General features: G+C 29.6%; 1 protein-coding gene across 8 annotated transcripts; it reads left to right on the top strand.

The window, feature by feature from the left end:
- The first annotated feature begins 447 nt into the window (after positions 1-447).
- LOC113397136 (vascular endothelial growth factor receptor 1) lies at positions 448-27,299 on the top strand. Of its 8 annotated transcripts, none has more exons than XM_064219056.1 (24): positions 448-1,052; positions 11,142-11,489; positions 11,578-11,690; positions 12,562-12,691; positions 14,355-14,506; positions 14,741-14,903; positions 15,604-15,724; positions 15,838-16,013; positions 16,104-16,252; positions 16,332-16,617; positions 16,807-16,950; positions 17,133-17,257; positions 17,442-17,619; positions 17,709-17,966; positions 18,443-18,667; positions 19,646-19,802; positions 19,941-20,032; positions 20,304-20,336; positions 21,136-21,290; positions 22,114-22,236; positions 23,244-23,413; positions 24,407-24,551; positions 24,834-25,008; positions 26,011-27,299. In XM_064219056.1, the coding sequence occupies exons 1-24, from the start codon at positions 956-958 to the stop codon at positions 26,409-26,411; spliced, it is 4,116 nt and encodes a 1,371-aa protein (XP_064075126.1). In that variant the 5' UTR covers positions 448-955; the 3' UTR covers positions 26,412-27,299. The 8 variants fall into 8 exon arrangements, with proteins under 8 accessions (XP_064075126.1, XP_064075125.1, XP_064075120.1 ...); XM_064219055.1 differs by having other exon boundaries at positions 12,559-12,691; XM_064219050.1 differs by lacking the exon at positions 12,562-12,691 and adding an exon at positions 12,092-12,245.

The raw sequence follows: 27,299 nt of genomic DNA, 5'->3' as shown, positions 1-27,299 counted from the left end.
GGTTTAGATATTTTGTAGGTAGTTTTCAGAATGATTAATCTTCGATAGCGATCTTATATTAAAAATTTCCAACTGGAAAGTTAAAAATATAAGATATTATGTTTTTTGTATGAAAACGTTTATTTACAAACTATGTTATGAACGTGGTGAGGACTGTCATTGCAAATTAACGTTTGTCAACTCACAATAAACATTTTTATTTTTTGTTTTGCACAAAACTGAATAATTATATAAGAGTGTAGACGCCAATAACCATCAACTTAGGCATTTTGTTTTAGAATGTGTAATAGTTTAACATGTATATGCATACAACTGACGTCGGTATACGGTATAGTGCGAAAATGTGTTTGATAAATATTCAAATATTGGTAGTTTTGTCTCGTTTCGTTGTATGGTGACCGATATGGTTTTATCTTCGTCTGATGGCGATGGCCGACTGGCGAGGCGTCGTGACGGACGCGGGCGCGCCGTGGACGGAGCACGGTCGTGTGTGTTTGCCGTTTGGACGATTGTAGTTCGTACATTCCGTCGGAGTAGACGCCGCGAGTTGCCCGCGTTGCCGATTCACTCGCCACGTGCCGCGTATAACAATAGTTTATACTTTTACTGTGACCTAATTATATCAAGCTTTAATACGTTACCATACCAAATCATACTGCAAATAAATTCGAAAAGTGTTCGCATAAGTTTCAAAATGTGAATTTATATTATTAATATTTACAGCGCAGATTAACGAGAAGTGACTCAGTGATTCTAAAGTTTTTAAGTGTTTTCATCGGCTGTGAATGAGACGAGGATGTCTGTTTTCGAACTGCGATAGATTGGATACTTAACTAAAATAAACCCGTCTAATCGGCTCCGTACGATTGGAATACGGTTTTTATAATAACATACGCATGGGAGCCGATGCATACGTTTAAAATTTTACTTTGGTATTTGTAAGAAAATTGACAAAATGAATTTTATCCGGAGCTGGCAGTTATTAACAGTTGCTGTTGGAATAATAGTAACATGTCCGAAAGTTATGTCACTTAGCAACTCCACAGGACCAGGTTTGAATACATATCTTAACCTATCGGATTAACAGTATGAAATAATTCTAACTATTCATGGAAACATGTATAACTATGTATAACTATTCTAACTAAGAATTTGTATAAGTTCTTGCTGCACTTCTGTTATTAGTATAAAACCCAAAGCCGTTTCAATTGTTGTTGAATAATGTTTACCTAAACGTGACTTAATTTCGAAATATACGTGTTAATATATGACGGGATATAGGAAATTGTTACCAATGTGTTTAATGTGGACCTTTTATATAAATTCATTTTCGTTGACTTGTAATAAAATCATACATTCTCGTGTTCCGTAGATATGAACTTATGTTTTTGTTTTATGATGACTTTTTACTTTTACTTTTTTTATGGCCTTTAGTTGTACCGAAAAGGCACAAGCGTATAATTCACTTAGTGGTGTAAAAAATAATAATGACGAAAGGCCATTAGTATCGCCTTGTGGGTGTAATGTATAAAGCATTGAAATTTATATAATAATAGTATTTTTAGAATCCATCATAAAGCTATTATTCCAGCAAATTGTTCTTTAATGCGAGATGAAGATATTGCTAATAGATTGAACGAACATTGAAACGGCTTGTACTCTTTTAATATAAAATGTCTTGAATAATGTATGAGCAATGCCAATAATACTTTGTCACTATACTTTCGGCAACATCTTGCATACATAATTTTTTGACTAATTTCGAAATTAATGCTTGTTAGTAGATTTAACGTTAGTACAATAACAATGTAATATACAACTTGATAAGGAACGTAAGCGGTCTGCGCCGCTTTGCTTTACAGAAAACATATGGAATTATGGAGAGCTTGTAAGTATTTAATGATGCTATGCAATTGTGCTAACAAATTGTGCACAGATAAGAAATACTGATAAAAAATTACTAATACACCTAATTTAGCTAATCACATCTCGGGGAGCGCTACCAACTTAATTTTGTTTGTTTTGATTTGACGCTACTGTGTCGATAGTTGAAATTATTTTTGTTGTTATCAAATTTAAGTAAGTACACAATTAGGCACCTAATAGCATATCAAATCGTCTCGTGTATTGATTGATTAATGAGAACACATATAATCAGTGTTTGTTTTTTTTTTATAATAATAGTTAATATAATTTAATCTAATATATAAAATAAAATAATAAAACTCAAATAATATAATATAAATTATATAAAAAGAAAGATAGACGAAATATAATTTATTTACATACTGATTTTTTTAATCCTCAAATGGTTAATAAAACCTTTAAAAATTGGCGGTATTGCAGTGTTAGATATTGTATCAGCAGAATATAATAAATATATTATTATTGATAAATAACGATTGGATTAATATTGTACTATGTATACATAAATAGTACAATATTGAATGAAGTTGACTCACAGACATCGTATTTATCTGAGTCGGAACTGATTTGTCTCTTGGTTTTACAGTAAGGGCTTTTTATCTGTGACTCATAAAATCCTAGCATCTTGTGAAAAGGCGAATTAGTCAAAACACAATGAGTCATAGTTACTTAGATCAGAGAAGATTGTGTAGTGCAATTAAGAATAAATATACTTTTGTTTCTACTTATTAGTTTAGTATTCTTAGAAGAAATATACAGAACAAACTTCGATAAACAGGCATTATATTAAACATAGTTATATATATTTGACGTTTTTAGACGCAGTCTTATTTTACATGTAACAATGACATGATTATTTTCATCAAGTCTTTAGTACGCAATTGTATCAACGAGGGACTTACTCTGTTTTTGCTATTAAAAGCGGTGACCGTTTCAAGGTCGTGTACAAGTCAATGTTCAAATTAAATATTATCATTAAACAAGGTAAAACTTGTCAAGATCGAATTCTATATTTTGATTTTAATAAAGTTCGAATAACATACATATATTAATATAAAATTAATTTGAAAATGATGGTGAAATAAAATTATTTAATAATTACTTTAGTAAATTCCAACCAGAATGTTTTTGTCAGCTAGCATTTACCTATTTCGTATCAGTTTTTTATATAATTTAGTAGCTTTTATTGAGAAATCCGAAAACTTTACAAAAAGTACATTTACAATTTATATTCCTAAAATCATATACAAAATATGTATGATTATTTTTAATTTATAAATAAATAAATCATCTGTAATATACCTACAAGCTACAAGCTAAATTGTTATAGGTATAATTTAGGTACGTAATCACACAATATTTACCATTAATAATTCAATTTTTTATTTGGACTGTAAATAGGTTTTGGGGTTTTGTATTCAAAAATACTCTCAGCACCTGAAAAGAAATATTGAAAATATTTTTTCACAAAAAGAAATAGAGGATGACGTGAGTCGAACATGAAATATTTATCATTTTTCTAACAGTGAAAGTCGTAAAGAGTGATTAAAAAAAAAGTAAATAGGATTATAGATAAATAATCAACATTAAATTGTTTTTTTTTCATTCGAGCCGAAGGTACATTTTGTCATTTATTCCACATTACTTCACTGCGGGATAGTGGGCATACATATGGCGGACGATGTTTTTCTTAGCCGCCGAGTACGACATTGATTGTAACACTACTAAAGTAATTAAAAGGTCAGCAACGCTTGCCCAGATTTGTACTTCTTATAAGCTTCCGTTAAGTCCACGTGCTTTATTGTGGTTACTTATAATTGTAAAGATTTTTTTCTTATCGTGTCAAGCACAACAAGGTCGTTTAATAAGCCTTTGGCATTGGAAGGGTTAACCTTTGCGTTCTAAATTATTATATAATTTATTTGAAATAATGTAACGTTTATTATCAGATTTTTGTGATAAGCCAAACCATCGATATAACATGCTTGTTGAGCCAAGGTCAAAAATCTGCAAGGACAACATTTAGTACAATATATTATACGTTTTGAACATCTTAAATGTAAAAAAACTACCAAATAAATGGTTATTTATATCGTAGTTAAATAAATGTTGTGCTAATTTTGTCTCAATTTTGAGCAACATATGATTTGCCCGTAGGTCACTTTGAATATAGTAAAGTTATTTGATGATACCTCAAGTTTAATAAACATGATACTTCAAGTACCCACCTATTGTATAAAAACTTATTATTTGAATTTTTAAAAAGAATATTATTAAATTACAAGGATATTTATCCGATAAAATATTTTTATTTTTTTTACCTTGTAGTTGCAGAGAGTTAAAGGAAACATAATATAAAGTTGAGTCTGGAACATTCCGATAGTAAATTAATTATGTTTACATATATACATAAATATAATTATTATGTTACATTTTTGTCGTATGTAGTCGTTATTTAATATATCAGAAACTCTAAGTGTATAAAGTAATTTATATTTTGTGAATATTACGTAAATAAAAAAAAACTAAAAGTTTTGTGAGACACAAAGTAGTACGAATTTTTTTACTATATATATTATATAACAGACACTTATAATTAAATTTACACCGTTCGACAGAAATATTTACATTATTAAATAAAAATAAAATAATAATAATAAAATAGTAATAAAAACCCTTGCGTGACGCGAGCGCCGCGCAGTACGTCTCTACTGTAGTGATTCTAACAGTGATCCTAAGACGCGGGCGGACACTAGTATGCCTATTGCCTATACGTAAACATACACGTGTAAGCACACATATACATACTTAACAAAAGGGTGATGAAGGATCTTCGCCAAATGACTGGATCTAGAGTGCGCTAAAGAACTTCGTTTCAAATGTTTTTTATTAAAATACAGCTTATATAAAAATAATGTTTACGATTCTAAACAAACAAAACTAAGTGTCCACCAAATTATAATTACAATTGTCACCAGCACAATCAGTTTGTGCAAAATTCAACAGAATTGCTTGGGTGGACCTGGTTTAAAATTCAGTAGCAATATTTGAGCCCCGCATACTAACAAAATGTTAATTAAAATCTTGTAATAAAAAAGATTTTAATAGTTAGGTAATTTTTATCGTTACATGTAATAAAATGGCAAAAAGGGTTCTTATCGTTATGTACTTAAACGATATGTTAAAAAAAAAATCTTAGTTGAAATTGTTACTTAAGCCATAAATACCTAGTAGTAAAAAAATTACTTTGTTTGAATATACAAATATCAAAGTAGTAAAAAATATATTATAGTTTTGTTTTTATTACCGCAGTTATTTATTACCTAAATAGTTTGATCTATTCTATCTTATAATCCAGTATGAACTGATTTGATTTGATTTGTAATAGGTATGTGCGTACGTTTTCATGAATACAATCAATAATATTGTAAAAAATGTAATTATAAAAAATATTAAAACTAACTGTACACAGAATGTGTCGCAAAATGTTATGTATAAGAAATAAAACACGGAATTTAAGGCATAACGTTTGCTGCTCAGACATTCGCACAAACTTTTTATATAATAATCTTCAGTTACAAACACGATATCTTTATATAACTGTACGAGTAAATCTAAAGAAATATATAACATATAAACAACATTTATATTTATTATTCGTCAGATATGTGAAAGTTTGTTATAAATGGACCTTTTTTGTGAAAAAATAATCATTAAAAAAAAAGCAATTGAATTATTTTCTTAGCTAAATTCCAGGTTATTTTATCATTGACCGTTGCAAATACAATCATCGTGTAGAGTATCTAACGTCAAACAACCAAACAACAGAAAAAAATATTCAAACATCTTATCAAAACGTTTGTACTTTGTTTACGTTTCGCAAATATAATCACATGTCACTCTTTTTATAAAGCTCGTATGGGAAAACCGCCTCCGTTCATGTTCCTTTAATCGTCTGTTTTTATACCGTTTATTTAAACACTATCTTTAGTCCCAAGTCTCTTAAACAAATGTTTTATATTATTAAGGCTTTCATGAAGTTTTTATTTTGATAAAAACCTAATTTTAATAACCGCTTTCCATTCTTTTTTGTTTGATACACAATCATTTTCAGTCCATTCAATATAAAAGTCAGTTGTTTAGTTATGTGAGTATTTAAATATGCATAAATTATAACTTGTGTTTCATTTTTAATTCCCACATATTTGCATTCTTCTTCATTTTTTTTTATTCAATTTCATGTCTTGTAGCTTTCTGTAGGTTGCCTATAGTAACGCTGTTATAGCGATAAGACCTTTTGGTTTTTACTATATTGTTATTTTTGTATATAACTTTGTTTGTTAGTGTGCAGTGCGTTATATTTGAATTGTAATCAATCTTATCATTTCAAGACAGACTTAAGCTCTACAATAAAATCAAGAGATCAACATTGCATGTACTTTTATTATATTTGTATCATTTACTCGTAGCTAGAAAGATTGTATGGCGAACGTAAGCAAAAATTTATATACCTCATATTAAATATGGTTTCAAAATAAAAAGCTTCTCTGCCGTGCTAGTTCTGGTTGAAGAATCGCATTTAAAAAGAGGTCCGCGAAAATAAAGCAATACCTAAAATTTGTATAAAAACTAGATTAATTATTGAATGTTGAATTGTGTTCTTTAATACAGAACAAAAAAAAATTATCAGAGATTTTTGGTTTCAGAAATAACTATAGCAAAACCAAAAATTGTATTACGTATTAGATATTTCAGACAAAACAAATGCTAATGCTCTTTATTGTACACCATATAAAGAAAGAAAAAAAAGAGTAACTATGTCTAGGCTAAGATATACAAAGGCATCTAAGGTCTTATCGCTTAAAAACGATATCTTTCAAACTTTCGTAAATAGTACTCGACGTAGAAGCGGCTGTTTGGAAGTGAACTCTACAACAATAGTAAGAAACTATTGAATAAATATTATATACTTAAATCCATGAGATAAAAATACATGCCCGTATTTAAATATATACTATCTACTCATTATAAGTAGTACGTTTTTAGTCATAACACAATATTTAAGTTTTAATAGTTTAGGAGCTACGACGTTATTAAAATAGCGTATAAGAAAAAAGGCGAGGTACTCGTATATGCGTCCGGTACGTAGTGCTGGTAAGGTATAAGGTATGCGCGGAGAGATCGCTTCGTGCAATACTTCCTCATTTTAGTATAGTATTTGTTGATATTCTCAATAGATATATCCTCAAATGAATAACTTAGACAAAACCTTGACAATTCTAAGCAACTGTTTTGTACATACAGTGTTTATATTATGTTAAATAAGACATTCGTGTTGTTTACGATTATTTTGTGCGTTAAGTTGTTTTAAATATGATATATACTCGTACATAAACTAATCGATAAAGATACTATCTTAGTATGATTTTAAAACTACTGTATCATCTAAAGTTATTTCAATTTAAATGCACAAAAATATTTTAGATTTCAACTGCGCCACTGTCAACACTTGATAATTTTATTAGGAATACTATTTTATATTGAAATGGCAGAAGGATTAAAAATAAACAAATGTGAGATTCACATATTCCACGAGATTTGGAAATAGCTCTGCTATATTATACACAACTAATCAACTTAATAACTTATATTCACTTTAATTTTACTTCCAATCAGTTCAATTAACAGGTGACATAGAGAATAGTGAATGGTAGATTATTTTAGACCTCGACCAAAGATGTCGTGTCAGTTCAAGGTCAAAGTTGTTTGTTTATCGTAACTCCTAGTCTATTAGAGTATATAAGTTATCATATTATATATCATATCATGTTTATTTTAAAGTTTCGTTTCGACGTCGTTTCATACACATTATCTGTGCAATGTGTATGTAGGCAAAAAGTCATTTTAAAATTGTGTTTTGGATTCTGTTATCGACGATGTGTACAATTCTTGTACCTCAAAATCATATGATGTAATTAATGTCACAATATACATTGACCATTGGATATGTTTCTAAAACGAAAATTTGTGTACGTTTTCGCTTCATTGCTTGTAATAGAAGGAAATGCCTCATTCCACAATTATTTTAGTTACAGGATGTATATTCTGATATCTTAAAGGGGACATCCGGCGACAACTGTATACAATAGTTTTATTATACTGAGAGAAGTCTAAAGAACGTATAAATTTTTAAATATATAACTCTTTCACTTTCTAGTCAATTCGGCTCATTCTGATTGCGAATTTTAATGCTTTTTCAATAATATTTCACTCATATATAATATATATCTTTCTATATAAAGGACTTATATAATAACACTAACTCGGGATTCCTTTTAAAAATATAAAATTGTCAAGTAGTTATATTCTTGTTAACTCGGTGAGAGTCTTGTTAGCAACAAGGCAACAAGAATAATAATCGTTTCTACTTGATATATTTTTGATGTCTGATAAAGTCAAAGATAAACTGCCAAAATATATGCTTCATATATTTTTAGAATTAGCAACACGAATTTACAAACAAAGCGTGTTACGCAAAGATCTCTTTTAGAGATAATTTCGTTTTCGAATTCTTTATTACACGTATATTCTTAAATAACTTCCTAGGAAGGATGTTTTTCGAGAGTATATATGTATGTATATTTCTTTAGCATGTTACTAAGTCTTACTTTGTTTATCATTACAAAAAACAAAAACGTAAAACCTAACGAATGAAGTATCAATATGAAAAAAAGTTGTTTAGGTAATATTTTTGTATTACCATTTCAATGATAAATAATTCTTACAAAAGAAGGAACCGGTTGTTTTTAAGCTTCTTATAAAAAAATAAAATTTGGAAAACACTTAGCCTCTTTACGCAACTTGTAGGTTTGAAATATATTATTATAAAGAAATAAATAACCTGTCCGCGAACAACACGGCACAGAGATAAACAAGCTTGTGATTCTTAATATAGAAATGTGAGGTGCAATCGAAGGCATGTTGCTATATCTATTTAGTAACGAAAATCTACTATAGCGCGATTTTTAAGACATTTTCTGCCTCGCACAACCACTCTGTGAAACCAGCTTTCGCCGACGGTTTTTATGAACCGATACGACTTGGGAACCTTCAAGAAAAGAGCGTACTCATTCCTTAAAAGCCGGCAACGCACCTGCAAACCCCCGTGTTGCAGATGTCCATGGGCGGTGGTAATCACTTTCCATCAGTTGAGCCTCCTGCTCGTTTGCCCACTATAATATAAAAAAAAAAACGAAGGCGCGCCCCTCTACGTTAGATTATTTATCGGCGTGCATAAGTACGAGTGACATTCCTGCTTACAAGTTGTCATAGTGTGCGTGAGATTACTAATGTAATAATAAAGACCGCAACAAAAATACAAACATTATATTATTTAATACCTGTGCCCGCGACTTCGTACGCGTTTCAATTTGGCAAAAAAAATTATTGTTGTAGCCTAAGTTACTCCTTATTAGATTAGCTTTCTGCCAGTGAAAGTCCCGTCTAAATCGGTCTAGCCGTTCCAGAGATTAGCGGGAACAAACAGACAGACAGACAGATAAAATTTAAAAAAAATGTAATTTTGGTATATGTCCCGTGTATGCATGCATATGCATTTAGTAAAAAGCGGTTATTTTAGTATTATACATGTATACAAAAATACACTCCAATTTTATTATATGTATAGAAGATAACAATTTAAGGATAATTTAACGTGGGCGCGTAGTGAATAGATCTATAGCTTGCTAGGCTAAATTAGTTTTAGAAGTAGAGACGAAATTGCGATTCCTTAAAAACGCCTCAATTTATCCGGTTGATATAAACTATATTGTAATGGCATAGGTCATCAATCGGCTTTATATATTTTTCATTGACGTATAGCGTTCTGATTAAAAAAAAAACGTTAATGCCCATTTTCTCGTAAACAATGAATGCTGATCGGGGCTTCTGTTTCCAAATAATGTGACATATGATTTCGAAATCGGTTTCAATAGTTTCATGGTGATATACGATATAAGCTAAACAATAGCATTCACTATTCACTCACTTCCCGGTAAATTGACTCACATATCTAGTTTTAAACCTTTTCAATATATAAATATAAAATAAACGTTTATATAAACGTTTTACGTATATAAACACATTGCCTTTTAGACTAGACTAGTACGTTCGGATATAATTACCCTATGTTTCAAGAAACGATTAAGAAATAACCTAAGACGGACGAAAAGATCGGATCACTTATATTTAATACGGTACATCATTCTTTAAGTATATATATATATTTTTTAATTTGTATATATATATAGTTAACTATATATATATATATATATATATATATATATATATATATATATAGTTGTATTATGTATAGGTCAGTGCTTTTTGTGATATAAAAATAAAAAATATAAGTGTTCAGTAAGATGTATTTGTGCTGTTAATTGCACATTTTTTATAAGTATATATTAATTTAGATCACTTTATTTCTCTGAAATACTTAAACATTAACAAGACAGTCCACGGGATCCTAATCAATCAATTGAGTAATTTCTTGTCCAAAGTTTGATATAATCAATTGTTATCAGCTAGCGACAGAGTGGTTCATTCGCCATCTTGTTGGTAGGATTAATTTACCGAATGCTGACCGCACCTTTGTTTGTCACACCCCGAATACGAGCTAATTAATAGAGTTTTCAATACATTGCCGTGGTACCTCGTCTTACGTTACACGTACCATTAGCATGATAGGCTTATTTGTTCCAATGCTCCTTCGTCATACTTCAATTTGTTACTTATATTCCCCTACATCGGAACGTTGTAACACTAAACTAACTCTTGCCAAGGTTGTCAATGTTTGTCTTCCCTACATGATTAACTACTTGGTTAACATTACCGATAGATAATGTTACATGTTACGTTGACAAATTGGCTGTGAGAAATTTTCCATAAAAAGCTCATTTTCTTTTCATTTTAGAAGCGTAGGTGCGGTTGCATTATTGTGTGACGTTTAGCAGGGCATTACTGGTTATGTGTCTATCTATGTGTTTGTACATTAATCAGCCATCAGTTTTTAATTAAGATTTTAAGAAAAGAACTGACATAGTTTTGTTTCTGAGTAATTTATAAAACTTTCTTTTTTTTAATTAGTAGTAGATTTATGTAGTGATTTATGATGAATAAATAGAAATAAGAAAAAGTCTTAATTGTGGTTTCAGATAACGAAACGAGTGGTCCGAACATAATTCCCAATAAAAATGAAATAATTTTAAAAGAGGGCCAAAACTTCACAATATATTGTAAATGGAACCATCCAGTACAAATAAAGCAACAAGAAATTGGGGAAGAGAAAACAGGGTCTTTCGAAATGGTATTAAGAGACGTATCGAGTCCCGATGATCCGAATGTATTCGAGTCCGCGCTCGATTTGTACAACGTTGATAAATTTACCGTCGGTTATTACGCTTGTTTCAATAAATCACTGAACGAAACTGATTTTTTAAAAAATATTATGGAAGAACCTTTCAATACGAACAACATTTCATATATTTACATCTACGTTGATGGTGAGATCTATATATTTTGCCTTTTAATCATTAGTTATATTTGAAATCATTTTCATTAATAATAAACGCTGACTTGTGGTACTTTTAGAAACGAATAGCTTACTAGCGCCAATGAGGGAGGTCGTAATAACGAGAAATGACACCACTATATTAGTCGAATGTAGACCTACGACACCCGATGTTAACGTTACGTTGTTAGGGGTATGTATATAATAACTACTAAAATATATAAACAAATTTTAACCGAAACAATACATCAATTGCTTTAAACAAACATTATGTTTGACTTATAAAACCTACAAAACAAATAGCTTACAAACTACAAATGCATGGTTCGTAAAATCTAATTTATGTACTTAACAAGTTATAACATAAATGTGAAATGGGGCAATGATCACTGTTTTGATTCGAATGGAAAAATAGATGATTTTTATCACGGAAATGATAAAAAGTTAAAATGCATGTTAAAACTGACGTTGTCTCATTAAAGGCTTACGAATAAAACTAACGCTTAATGCTGCGAGACCTAAAGTAACTAAGGCATGTAACTTCAAATTATTGATTGCTTGAGATAATTTCATAACAACATTCTTAATATTCAGGAATTTGCAGACAATGAATACAGAGTATACAATTTTAGCCCCAAAATCGGGTTCACCTTCGATAACAATCTCTTGGATGTTACATTATCTATTTTCACTTGTGTCTTTGAGAGACGAGGCTTAACGGATCGAAGCTACGTTTTTGTAAATAAATGTAGGTGATTAGATGATGTGTGATTTTATCTTAACGTATATATGCTGCGTTCACTGGAAAAAAATATTTAATTATTTTTAAATAACAATTATTTTTATGATGCATACGTTTACATTTTTTTTTTGCAATGAACGTAGTAAAATAATGTTTTTCAATTTTCTTAACGTTAATTTACTAAAAAAAAAAATTGAAACAATAGTGTTGTGAATCGTAATAAAAAATATCGTGTTAAATATAAAATTGAAAAACATAATTTTGAGGTAAATATGTTCCTACTAACAACACATTATTTATTTGGTAATATTGACAATAGCAGCAGAGTAACAAGACACCAGAAATTTCAAAATACTCTCCAAAGATTGGATTTTTAGTGAAATCGCGTAAGTCGCGTAAATACTTATGCGAAGGACACCAAGGAAAAGCAAATGAAACGAAATATACAATTTGTAAGTAGATAGTGCTGATATCTTGATGTCAAGTAACGAGGTAGCGTGGTGTGATGGTTATTACATTCGGTGTTAAACCAAAGTTAATCCTTTGCGTATATCGGCTTGCTGCTTGTACTTTTTACTTCTTTTCTTACTTGGTCTGGTGCTCTGTATGATCTTTGTGCACTCACTTAATATAATTAAGACTAATTTACTAACTTATAATAATTTAACATTTTTTGTTATCGTATTAATTTTTTTTTATTAATAACACGTTTTGTATTTTTATTGACCCGTTTTGCACTAGTATATTAATATAGATATAAGATCGAACAATGGAGAACGAACAGTGTAGGAGGATAAATTTTAGTTTATTTAAGATATGCCATTCATAGCAACATTGTTTATCTTGGCACGTTTTGAGTATACGAGTAAACAGCGCTTTACTGTTGTTTCTAAAATGCAAAAGTAAGTAGAAAAATACGCAACACTAAGAAACAGCTTTAAAATTTTTTTCTTAATTCCAACTGCAAATAAGTATTAATTTATAGTACAAACAACAAAATTTATGAGATTTTGATTATTATAGATAATAAATAAAACTTTAAAAAATGATACAATAAAAATCAAGAAGGTAGTAAAAGATTAAAAAATATCAAGGATTAGTATAAATATATAGGCTTTTTATGTATTACAAGTATTGACAAATGAATTTTCTTTTTATAATGAAATATAAATATCGTTTCTGCGTAACTGCTGCCATATATTTTAGAAAGAGAAAAAAAATTTGAAAAGCTTTGTTTCTAGATGCTGTTTCACAAATACTGCACGATTTAATTTATTTATTTTATGTTAGGTTAGGTTTCAATAATGAAAATTTTATTTTATTTTTATGAGCGACGGATAATAGTAAACTTATTTAAATCATTGTCATATTAGTAAACTATGGGGATTGTGCGACAAATTTAACTTAAATTGTTGATAAATGCTACATCGAAGAGCGATTCTAGCTCTTACTTAATATACGAAGCAAGTGTCGCAGCAAATCAGTATCATAAAGTTAATGATTAAAGAACAAACATAATATCATAAAATATATGTTGAGTTATGAGTTAATATATCTTATACTCAATAAGATACGGGAAATCGAAGTAGGAATCGAAATGTTATAGATTCGAAGTTTATAATATGAAAACAAAATTTTTAAGTTCGTGTGTTGTAAAGCGGTAGATTAAAAAGTATTCATTTGGTTATAATTATTTTTTACAGCTATCTTTTCTTTTTAATAATCAATTGTTGCTTTGAATTTAAAGAACACGGATACATGTCTTACTTACGTCATATTTATTTTCTCTTGAGCACTGTGCTTGTTTTGTAGTTTTATGGAATATCGCGCTTGTTTTATTCTGTTCTTATGAAAAGTATTGAAACTGTTAAAAAAATACGATGATATCAATTTCATTAAAATTAAATCAATTAAAATATTAATGTCTCTAATATTATTCTAAAATTAAAAAAAGTAATACGTGCAGTATTTTATGATACTTTTTAGTTATTATCAAAGTAATTTGTTTTGTTTTACAATAAATAATTAACCCTAAAATATTGACAGTATTTATTAAAATAAAATAAATTATCAAATAAATTTTATAAAATATTTTTTTCTGCATTTTTTTTCAAGATAAAAACGTGGTGCCTCCGACGCCAAAGATTATAATGAATTCAAAGTATTTCTTGGAGGGTGAAACCTTTACTCTCAACTGCACAGTATTATACACAACTAATTCGGCAGTCAAATTAACATGGAATATTCCACGGCCAGAACCGTCAGAGGTTAGTACCACCATAATCACGAACTTACTCATTTTATAACCTATAATATCATATTATATTATTATATAATTATATATATATGTACCTATATTTGTCATGTGTATTTATATGTATTTAGGTAATATTTCGCATGGAAATTTTAACTATAAGACAAAGTAGAAAATATTAAAAGATGAAAAGTTATAATTTGTTTCATTAGTAATTATAATTAATTTTTTAAAAACTTTTTTAAAGGAGAGTTTTGGAATTGAGTCAAATGAACATAATATAACAGGCGAAATTTTATACAATAGTATTACCATAATGAATGCGACCATTAACGACGCCGGGAACTATACATGCAAATGTACAAATCCAATCGATAATCGTGTAGCGAGAGTTGTAAAAATATATAAAGGTAAGTAAAACATACTGATAGATGTGGAGTCGTAATCGATTATGATATAATCGTAATAATATAATATTATAATTATTTATTATTAGCCGGTGCGTCCACTTTATGATAATGGAAAAGTAAAGAATAGCTTGTACATGTTCTACAGCTGGGCTAAGACCTCCTCTCCCTTCGAGCATAAGGTTTTTGGTACTAATTGTACCACGCTGCTTTCATTGAAATAAGAATCATGCATATTTCTTTACGATGTTTTTCTTCACCGACAAGCACGAGATGAATTAACAATAATGACGAATTAATAAACACAAATTAAGCACATGCACAATCAATGGTGCTAGCCTGCCATTGAACCCGCAATCATCGATTAAGATGCTCCGGTTTTAATCACTGAGCCATCGATCTATCGATAAAAGACGGAAGCGGGCGTGAATTTAATAATAACAAGGAATTACTCATAAGACTAAGAACTCCTATTGAGAGGTGGAGAAATAATTAAAGTTTATTTCACCATGCTACTTACATGTCACTTGGTTAGATATACTGTGAGAAAAAATAAATTGACACTTGTAACGATATTTTTATGAAAGGCCGAGCATGAGATATAATAGTATAATAAAATATTTTAACTCCGACGATACATAACATAGCGTATTTATAATTTATTTATTTTTTGCGTTATTTATTTCGATTAATTATTTTATAGGTAAAAAAGGTTATGTTAAAGTGAAGTCTGCACTCCGAAATCTTGATTTAATCGAAACTATGCAAGAAACAATTCGTCTGCAATTTATTGTGAACGCTTATCCTCCAGCAAGCTTCGCCTTGTAAGTAACTAGGAAATGATTTACTCGTAACATTGAAAATATTTTTTTATAATAAGATAATTTTAAGTATATAAGCATATGGAAATTAATTTATTATGACAAAATATTTTCAGTTTTCGTGATGGTAAAGACTTGCCGGAAGACGAAGAAAAATATAAAATTGCCAAGAGATATGATTCTGTTTATCTGAATATAGATCCTTTGACTATTGAAGATACTGGAAACTATACAATGGTCGCTAGCAATGAATACGAAACTTCTAATTTAACATATGACATAAGAGTAAAAGGTATCGTATTAGTATGGGGATACGGTCAAGTTTAAGATGAAAATTATTTAAACATAGATATTCAATTAATATCAAGAGTTTTAATTTTAGCTTCTCCTCTTGTTGAATTCGGGCCAGAAGTCGACAAAAAGTATTTATTAGGTTCAATAGCGACGCTTAGGTGTGAGGCTATTGGATATCCTTTGCCAAAACTAAAGTGGATTTTCATAAACGAGACCGGCGAGGAAAATTCTTACGAGGTATTTTATCATGTCGAGCATGTCGATGACTTTGAACAAAGCGTATTTGTAAGGTATATAATTTTTAATTCTTTTGCAGGCTACAAATACTGATGTAGAGTCAATTATTAAAGTGTCCTCTCTTGTCAAAATACCTGTACAGACTTCAGGAAATATAATATGTCATGCATATAATGCAATAGGAAACGATTCCGTGGCAAGGAATCTTCTAGTGTATGAGATATCCGGCGGATTTGGAGTGAAGAATGCCGACAAGGCTTGGTTTCCTGAGGGTCAACGTGTTAGGATGGCATGTTACGCTTCAAAGTATAACTTTATCAATGTCAGATGGATACGAGACGATAACAAGTCGAGAGTAGATACCGGTAGGTGTAACCAAATTAAATTATACTGTTCTGCAGGAGGTAAATCAAATAAAACCATAATTATTTATTCGCTACAAATGGTACGATGGAATCATATATGTTTTCTACCCTATTAGATTAATGCTATAATAAAATGTATATAATACAGTTAACTATTAACACAAAGTAAAAATATTACGCAAATTTCAGTGACAGTAAGAACGTCTCCCTTCTCATTGATTGCAACATTGGAGATAGAGAAAATATCGATTGAGGATGAAGGCAATTACACTTGTGTTGGAGAAAAAAACGACAGTTCTAGTGAAAGTCAAACAGTTTTTTTCACGGTTGCAGGTATGTAAAATATAAAGCCTTGTATTTCATGTTAATTATATTTTATATTTCATGTGAACAGTTCAATACTGTAATGTTAGATTTGTCCAAAAATACTTCGCTAAACACCAAATCAAGTACAAGTCAAAATAAGGTTAAATGAAATAAGGTTTTTGTTGCTACATAATGCATATTAATTTCAGCAACTCGTCTGCCTGTAATAACAGCGCCAGAAAAGGATGTAGATCAAGAAGTAAATCCATACTTACCAGTGATGCTTTCTTGCCAAGCTAATGCTGTTCCACCACCTGTTATAACTTGGCATAGAGTAAGAAATATATAATTTCATTTTTAATTTTATTGTATTTAGTAAACTCACTCACTCATTTTACTTGATAAACTCATAGAAGTTAAACTTGGGAAATGTTTAATTCACGTTAAATTTTAAAATATTGAGTAATAATGACTATGAACAAATAAAAACCATTGATAAATATGTAACTTTTCCATAGAACGGCGATGTATTGCATAATGATAGTAACATAGATATATTCGTGGACTATCTAAATTACACAACTGTGAACTCGACTATTTATATAAAGCAAACGATTGACGATTACAACAAATATGAATGCGCCGCTAACAGCGCAGGTATTGTTAAGCACAGGTCCTACAATCTGATTATAAAAGGTAAACGATTTATTCTGTATACCTACTTGAGTTATTCATTTGTTTATTTATGTGAATGTTTTTAAATTTTCTTCTTCTAAACATTTCAGAAAAATCACCATTTAAATCTGCTATATATCTCAGTATAATTGGAGTGATATTATTCTGTCTAGTTTTGCTAATTATTTATCTTGTGTGGAAGATACGTAAAGAGAAACAGTTTAGGAAAGAATTAGCTGCGGCTGGATTGTTATATTTCAAAGAGGGTGTAACGAGATCACTTAATCCAGAACTTGGTATCGACGAACAAGCAGAACTATTGCCCTATGATGAGAGATTTGAGTATCCAGCTGATAAGCTTATTTTAGGTAATATTTTTGTACGATCTAAAATCTGTTAAACTATAAACGATATATATATATATATATATATATATATATATATATATAGATAGATAGATACTTTTAAAAAATATACTAAATTGAAAACTAAGACGGTTTCTATATCGATTAATTTTATCCACGTCAGTGCTATCGCCCAGTTTAACCACTTCAATATTTTTATGGTCTACATACATTTTTCAATTCGACCAATTATTTTTTGTTTATATCTACATATTTCGAATTGCACAATTTTATAATACCTATTAGAAAAAAAACATGTTTGCCAATTTTAAACAAGGTACATGTTAAGCTAGTACATTTCATTTATTCATGTTCTCGTATTAACATATAGATGGATTTTACCAATTGAAACAAGCAAATATTACATCCTCAAGAAATTAACGTTGAGCGATAAAAAAGGTAACTGAGAAACCACAAAAAAAATATTCATTTTATTTCAGGGAAGCAATTAGGCGCAGGTGCGTTTGGCGTCGTATATAAAGCTGAAGCCCGTGGTATAATCAATGCTGAGGAGACCACGCCGGTTGCCGTCAAAATGGTCAAGAAGACCGCTGATAATATGTATATTAAGGCTCTGGCATCGGAATTAAAGATCATGGTACATCTTGGAAAACACGTCAACATTGTGAATTTACTTGGTGCCTGTACGAAAAATGTTGGGAAAAGTAAGTGTTGTTACATATATTTGAAGTGAGTCTTCGGTCGCTTTGAAAGTGAAATTTATTTTTGGTACTGAAGGCGAGATTTCTTTATGTAACTAGGTATAAAGATTAAACAATTCTACCGAAAAAAGGCTTTGTATTTGTAATGCTGCTAAGATTTTATCCTTTAATATGTACATACATACCCATGTCTTTATACTTTAAAAATAATCGTGAAAATTTAAAAAACTTTAAGAATATTTTAATATACTTATAATATTAACGTATATAGAGATACCATCCAACGTAAATATTAGAAAATATATTTTGGCTGTATAAATTGGTTTCTTGTACATTTTTTATATCATAAAACATTATGACTGAGCCGCAACAAATGTAATAGATAAATCAAAAAACAAACTTTTGTTCGTAACTGTTATTGTCATTAATTTAGTTAAACGACGACCCTACCAAAACGAGCGTAGATATAAACCATGCTCATGAAAGCGAAATCGGTTATTTTCTTCAGAGTGTGTATTAATATTTATATTTTTATGATTAATAAATAATAAATATAATTTTCATCCTAAAGTTTGCAATGCTTCTTTTAATTCCTAAAATATAATAAAAAAACATCAAAAAGCATGGATATACTAAGAAGTGAGCATTTAGAAACCATCCTTTGGATTAGTTTTCATTACGTTAACACGATCAAAATAATACTATTTAAATTGTTAGGTTTAAATAGACTGTGACGTCAGGGCTGAGTTTTATTTAACTTTTATTTCAAGTACACATTCCCCACACCCAAAATAACTGTACGTTACAGCTGGAAGCACATTGACAATGAAATTAATGTCAATGGTGTAATTGTCGGATAACATTTTTCGTTTTGCATAATATTTATTTAAAGCGTGATTAAGTGAGCACACGCCTTTACCGCCTGTTCTATTTTTATTACGCCGCGTTAGTAGCTGAGTGACGTGTTTGTTTGTGTTACAGGGGAATTGATTGTAATCGTGGAATACTGTAAGTTCGGCAACATACACAATTACATGCAGAAGCATCGAGAAGTATTTATCGATCAGCTAACGGACAATAAGGAGAAGAATCTCGGCAGAGAAAACAGAGCGTTTTCGTACAGCACAGGAAGTAGCGGGTAAATTTTAAAAAGATATAATTTCATATGCGTGGGCAAAGAGATATGCCTAATTAAAGATTGTAAACTTTATTAATTAGATACTTTTCGAAGAATAAATTATGTACGTTATTAAGTTTTTATTTTTTCTCATTTCAGTATGCAGTCGGACTATTTCGGTTCTAATCACACTCAAGAAACGGATCACACGTTTGTAAACACCGCCAATACAAATAGGTCTGGCAGGAAAGGTAATTACTTCAATAATTTACTGAAAGCTACATGACCTATTTAAATGAACGAACATATAAATAATTAAATGAAATTGTAATATAAATTAAAATAGAACGGTCAATACTCTCCTATAAATTTTCCTTAATGAATTGTTTATAATGATTAATTATTCTAAGTAATACGGATCAATCTTTAGGCTGGGCTTATACACACATGGCCTGTATTTTAATAATCACTAAGTAGTTAATTCGGAGAATTTTTATCGAAATTTTCTAAATTTGTACACAGATAATACTAACCAGCACGTGGAGTTCGTTCGAGGTAAATAATGTATTCGTAATTGGTGTACTTAATAGTCGAATTTTAAATATCGAATTCGATCTTTTTCTTTACTTTACAATTATATATTTAAATAATAAATACGTTTTTGTTCGTATCGTGTTCAAATAATTTTTGCAGTGCTTGTTGGCATTAAGGTTATTAATGTAGTATTTCAAGTAACATATTCAAAAAAAGCAACACTTATTTTTCCTTTACTTAGCAGACATTAAATATATTATTTTTGACATTATATATTATATGATGGACACTTTAAATATTATATAAAGTAGTATAAATGGATAAATTTGCACCAATTACGTTTATAATCAATTCATTGTTTTGTGTCGTGCTTCGTTTATCTTTTTTAATTTATTATTTTGAATTCGTATGTTTTTTTAATTGAAAAAAATGATTGGTAATTATGTAATATGCTACTGTATGAAATACAAATATACATACTTTAAACGTTGAAGCCTGCTTTTAATCGCTAATAGCTAACTAGGAAACAGAAGCTACTAGTGCTATCTGATTAGATTCTTTAGCGCCAAGCTGTACTTTATTTTTTGTTGAGGTATTTTGGTAAATGACCGATTCGTTGGTCAAAATTGCTGTATGCACGGTAGACCTGTCATGTATTAGCAATATTAGGCCTCTTCTGAGCTAAGAAATTTATTATAATTTTCTGGTAATGATCCAAAAATAAATTAATTGTAAGTAATTAATATTTTAAAGTCAAAATATTTATTAATTTTAACTTGTAATTAAAAATATTAATACGTCTTATTCTTATCGTTTCCAGTTTCTGAGACGGGTTATGTTCAACCGGAATGGAGATCAAATTACGAGAGTGACTACAGTTTTGAAGGACGTAACCCACGACCGTTGACTTCAAGAGATCTATTAGCGTGGGCCTTCCAAATTGCAAGAGGCATGGAATATTTGGCTAATAGAAAGGTGGGTAATATAAATATATACTATCATATCCTATATATTATATTCATATAACGATATTTATGTTGATCAAATATCTCAGCTGTTTCAAGATATTATTCATATTATAAATTGTTTTTACTGCTGTTAGAGTTTAATTTGACGTCAATATGTTAGTGTAATGCTCTTACTCGTATATTGAACAAAGGAATTTTACATGATTCGCTAGCCCAGTGACAATAACCACAATAATCGCAATGAGCAAAAAAAAAAATACTATCGATATTATTTGCTGGACACTTGTAATATTACCATAATTAAATTAAAGAAAACATAATATCCTTATGATATATAGAATCAAAGAATTTACGTAGGTATATTATATATTATAGCTTGTTACATTATATTTTAACATAGAATATACTTAGTATATTCTGTTCTGTTCTTGTTAACTAAGCTAGGTATATGTTTTTTAAAGCATGCTAGGTTTACATCCAGAAGACTGCAACGTAATAACACTCTGTTTAGCTTAGATTTTATTTTGTATGCACTAGTTGTAAGTCAGTTTTGTAAACATAAATTAAAAAAAAAAAAAAATATATATATATTCTATCATAAAATTCTGTAACGGTTAATCTGTTAAATAATTTTATCAACTACATAAGGTTTGAGTGTAAGTTTTAGTATACATTTAACATTAATTACAACTTTACCTTCGTAATTTATATTAGAAGACATAGATTTTAATCAAAGCTTATGTGATAAAACTATTTTTAGTTTAATTTACATCGACAACATTCGACCATTGTATGAAAAAAAAATATTGATATTTATTCAAACTTTTCAGGTATTACATGGCGACTTAGCTGCAAGAAACATTTTGTTAGCGGAAGATAATATAGTTAAAATATGCGACTTCGGTTTAGCGCGAAGCATTTATAAAAATGATGAATACAAGAAGCAAGAGAATGTAAATATATATATGACATATTATTAGTATATTTTTTAAGGCATGTTAAAAATGTTTTAGGAAGCATTCAAATTCGTCTCTCATATTTTCGTCCAACTCACGTCACAAAAAAATCACAAAGTCGCGATAATTTTTTAAGTTGGGTAACTTAATTTACAGAGATCAGTCTCTCCAGTGAAATTGTCTTATTTAAATCGTTTACCCAGAATAGAGGATTTAGTTTATAACTGATCTCCCACTACTTTTAGTAATTCAGAAATTGTTTTATTTCTTGGCTTTATCGGGCTCCAGACCGCAGATAATACTATTCTTGCGTATGCAAACTAAGGCCCGTATTATAGAGCGACTCGAACGAACTTTAAGTACTTCTTTTAATTTAGAAAGCCTTCTATAACGATATTCGTCAATCCGCTGAGTAGTTCTTATTTTTTAACCATATTTTATAGGAGATTATAGCTCAAGTATCGAATTGATTTTAGTTTACGTAAAAGGTGTCAAGAGCTCTCTTGGAAATAGTTTGTGGCATTATATATTATATTTGTAACAATGTAATTTTGTAATAAACTTTAATTTTTATATATAATTTTAGTATTTTGGTCACAATCAAGTTATGTAGTTTAATTATATCGTTATTTGCATTTTTGTGTATTTTTTTGTACGCAGTTATTTCACTTTAATCACTGTTAAACTCAATCTAGCGAGAAACGGAGTAAATTTGTTAATACTTAAAAAAATGGTCAATTGGACGAGACTCCAATCGAAGACTATTTAAACAGATATTAATTCCATACTTGAGTGTAATTTCAACTCCATAGGTATTAAAACACGTTCTTAGATTAAGACTTAAGATCTATACCCAAAACTAGTTTTGGTTTATCAAATGCATAAATGTTAATCACACTTATAACTCAATATATATGATGATATAATGAGATCTTACATTACATTTAGATTAGATTTCTTCAAGGATTGTTATTAACGGCGATATATTCTTTTTCCTTTTTCAGAGTCCACTTCCAGTGAAATGGTTGGCAATTGAATGTATGACCGACAGGATATTTTCTACGCAATCAGATGTCTGGTCGTTCGGAATTGTGTTGTGGGAACTATTTTCTCTAGCTAAAACACCTTATCCGAATGTCAGTCCAACGAGTCTCGTACAGTGGCTGTCAGATGGGTAATTCTCAGTTCATTTGTTCAATTAACATAATTTTTTTAATTATTTTAGAAAAAAGTATGCGATATGAATTTCGCTCACGCTCATTTAGTTCACGTCGATGTTATTAATAATGCATAAGGCTGCTCGCAAATGGCTAAAACTATACATATATATTCCACCGAAACAGACGAATGATACGATAACTTATCATAAAATACAAACTAAAGTAACTAAAAACTTTGATTTTATAAGTATTAAAAACATTTACGCCAAAGCATTGTAATCATATAGCTAGATCTTTCAATGATAACTTATGACATTGAACATAAAATAGGCTCAATAAGTATATCAATAGATTATCATTATATTATTAGAACTTGTAACTTTACTAACTTGCTTAATATTTTAAAGCGGAATGACCTAGTTGGTTGATGCGACGGATTCTAAATAAACCGGTTATTATCCGTTTTGAAATAAGAATAAATTAATTTAAAACTCGTGTATATTTTTCTAAGAGATACTTTTTTATTTTATATTTATTTTTACATCATGCTTCTTAATGGGCTATCTTGTTGTGTTATTATTTTTTTCTTGTTTAATAACATGTTTATAATATCTAAAACGTTAAAATCAAAACATGGTTAAAACAGTTAAACTATGAATAAGGGCAAAACTATCTTGAAAAAATCTTAAGTAAATTAAGCTTTTAAATAGATAAATACTCCATGATTATCAAAATTATTACGCAAACATACACGCACACACACATACACACGCACGTACAAATATACACTAAAGCAATCACGGCTCGGACTAATTTAAAGTAAACAAAATAGCCTTAAGAAATTATTGTAAAAACTTTTAAAATATTCTTTTATCGGTAAGGAATTGATTTCTGAAGCACGTTTAACACAGAAGTCAGGTTTTCACTTTTCAATTGTAATATATAACAAATTGTTTCCAATAAAGTATTTTTATTATTTATATCGTGACATTTGCCCTTTTATTTAGGCATCGTCTCGATAAACCTCAGTATGCAGACAACAAGCTCTATGACGTGATGCTTCGTTGCTGGCAACAAAAGCCCACAGCGCGACCAAATTTCAGCCAACTGCAAGAGATCCTCGGCTCATTTCTTGAGGATAATGTGCGAAATGTAAGACTTTTTTTTACAACAAAAACTGTATAGAAAAAAAAACTTATTAAATGAAATCCAATTTTAGTGGTTTCTGTTCTAAATATTATCATAATCCTACTAGTAACTGTTTAACTTATATCATTATTTGTTTTACTAGCTCAATTGGTTAGATTCGTAATTATTTTACACGTACAAATTGCTAGAAATTACTATAAAAGTTAAAGTCCGTGTAGAAAGAGACCAATTAAAAATGGTCACTGATAGATGTTAATAATTTAGTACATATTTATTTGTTTTTAGCACTACGTGGATTTGAATTCCGCGTATATGGATCTGAACGTGAAATCCGAAGGCCAAGAAGACTATTTGGCGATGATGTGCGCGCCCGACTACAATAACATGGTGACGCCGAGTCCGCATCACTATGTGAACGAAGCCAAGAGCTTCTTCCCGCCAACACCAACACTACAGCACGGTATGAAATCAATAAGAATACGTCTACATATAAGCTTGATAATCATATCCATCTGAGAACATCAAAATAATAAATATTTATTGGTCCCTGATGTTCTCTGATCGATTTTCGTCAAGGCGGCCGTTCTCAACATAGAATAGTCAACTAGGCAATAGTCAATATCTTCTATATTGTAAAGTTTGTACAAATAGAGATGTGTTATTTATTCCCTTACTCTCACATTCTAATGAGATAGTAATCCAATTCGGCGAGACCGAGTTCAGGCGCAGGAACAGCAGCTTTACGAGCTTTACTAGGCATGCGAGCTACGACAAACCCTGTAGCCTATAGCTATAAAAATATTAAAATATACCGATTACCGCTAAGTTTTTTGATTTAAAACTGATTTAATCGCTTTTAACGTAATTTGAGAAAAGTGTAAAAATAATATTTTTTTTATTCACTTATCATAACCATAAACAAAAATTAAAGTAAAAAGTAAGGTACCTTATAACTAAAAAAAAAATCCTAATTATATAAAAACTATAATATTGTAAAGTATTCAAACTGAGTTAATTTTTTATTCACACTTATCCATTAACGTTAAAAATATTCTATTTAATCGCATATAAAAATAATCTTTATCCCATCTACGATATAATATAATTATGACGTTGAATAGATTTTCCTTAATATTTTGTCATATAAGCGTATTTTCCTTTTGTCAGACGGAATAGAAAATACACCATTTTGATCACGCAACTGAATCCTATACGGTAATAAAATATGTGTTATAAAACAGCATGTGTCTTCCCGTTACCTTACTAACGAGATGTGTAGATAACATTAATATTCTAAATTAGTTAGTTAACATAAATATTATTGATAATAATCGGTAAATAAACATCGTGATTGTTGTCTTTTAGACTTATTCACTGCTATTTACGTTGCATGATCGTTTAAGTTGAAATTCATCTAGTTGCAAATATAATTAAGCATCCCGTTATTGTAATGTACTTACAGACGACGAAGGTTATCTACAAATGAGTCCAACTAACCAGTCCATATTTAGTCCAAGAGCTCAGAGCGCGAAGTTTGATTTTGACGCACGCAAATTGAACACAAGGACTTCTGATCAAGGATCCGAATTGACTCCTATGTTAACTTTGAACAACCTGCCTGCCAGAAGTGGGTCAGAATCGGATTATGATGGTAACGTCTCTCCGTACCTCAACATGTGTCCGAGAATCGAAGAAGAAACAGACGAAGTATTCGAAACGAAACAATATAATTTTAAGAATTCACAAAATAATCAGAATAGCGCCGTAACCAACCCCACTTACATAACGTTCGACGTTGATCTGGAGAAGAAACCTCAGAACATTTCCAATAATTACATCAATGTCAATGGTCTAGTCAAATAAATAATCCTATAACGCATGATAAACTCTATTCTTGATACTTATTGTTACTCTTATTAAATAACTGAAAATAAATCTTGATCTCCTACAAATTTTGATTAAATATGTGTGTAGTTTAGTAGCATTAGAAATCTCAGTAATAACTTTTGCATGATAATACTTTTTAATTTTGGTAAATAGCCAAAATATGTATTTTTAAATATTCAGTAGTTTTCATTTCATTTCTTGCGTGATTTTAAGTCAATCATTGTTAAAAATTAAGATAAGGTCGTAAGTGAACGTATAAGTTGTGTGATATTTTGATAAAGAAAGACGCTGGATAAAATATGATAATGAAATGTTGGTACTCTTAGTATATAATATTACATATATTTAATTTATTAAGCCAATGTATAGCCAGTATTTTCTTTGTTGAGCCCACCATTTAAACATTTTGTAAATAGATTACTTATTATATAAGCTAAATATGTTTTTATCTCCATCATTCCTTTAACAATTTTCGTGACTGTGATTTTCTACGAGATAAAGGAAATCTAATCGTAAAATCGTAAATATAAGATATTATATATTGTAATATTTTTTTACTTGACAGACAAGTTTGTTTATTACTATTAATATATATTTATTTATTAAAAATTAACTGAGTCGTTACACATACGAAATGTTTTTTAATAAAAGTTAGAATTCTCAAAATTTTATGTAATTGTGGGACATATATCTGTAGGTTTTTGTATGTGTGTTCTATAATATGTCTATGTTTTAATGTTACATTATTCGTAATGTGCTTCGTGTTGATATAATAATATATTTTTGTTGATTTATTGATAAAAATATTTTTAAAATGTAGATGCCATAAACTCGATTGTAATAAATAAATGGGATATTAATAAA

The sequence above is a fragment of the Vanessa tameamea genome, chromosome 3 (genome assembly GCF_037043105.1).
Source record: "Vanessa tameamea isolate UH-Manoa-2023 chromosome 3, ilVanTame1 primary haplotype, whole genome shotgun sequence".
NCBI classification, from domain to species: domain Eukaryota; kingdom Metazoa; phylum Arthropoda; class Insecta; order Lepidoptera; family Nymphalidae; genus Vanessa; species Vanessa tameamea.
Note: the sequence above shows the minus strand (reverse complement) of the source record. Positions and strands in the feature narration are given on the sequence as shown.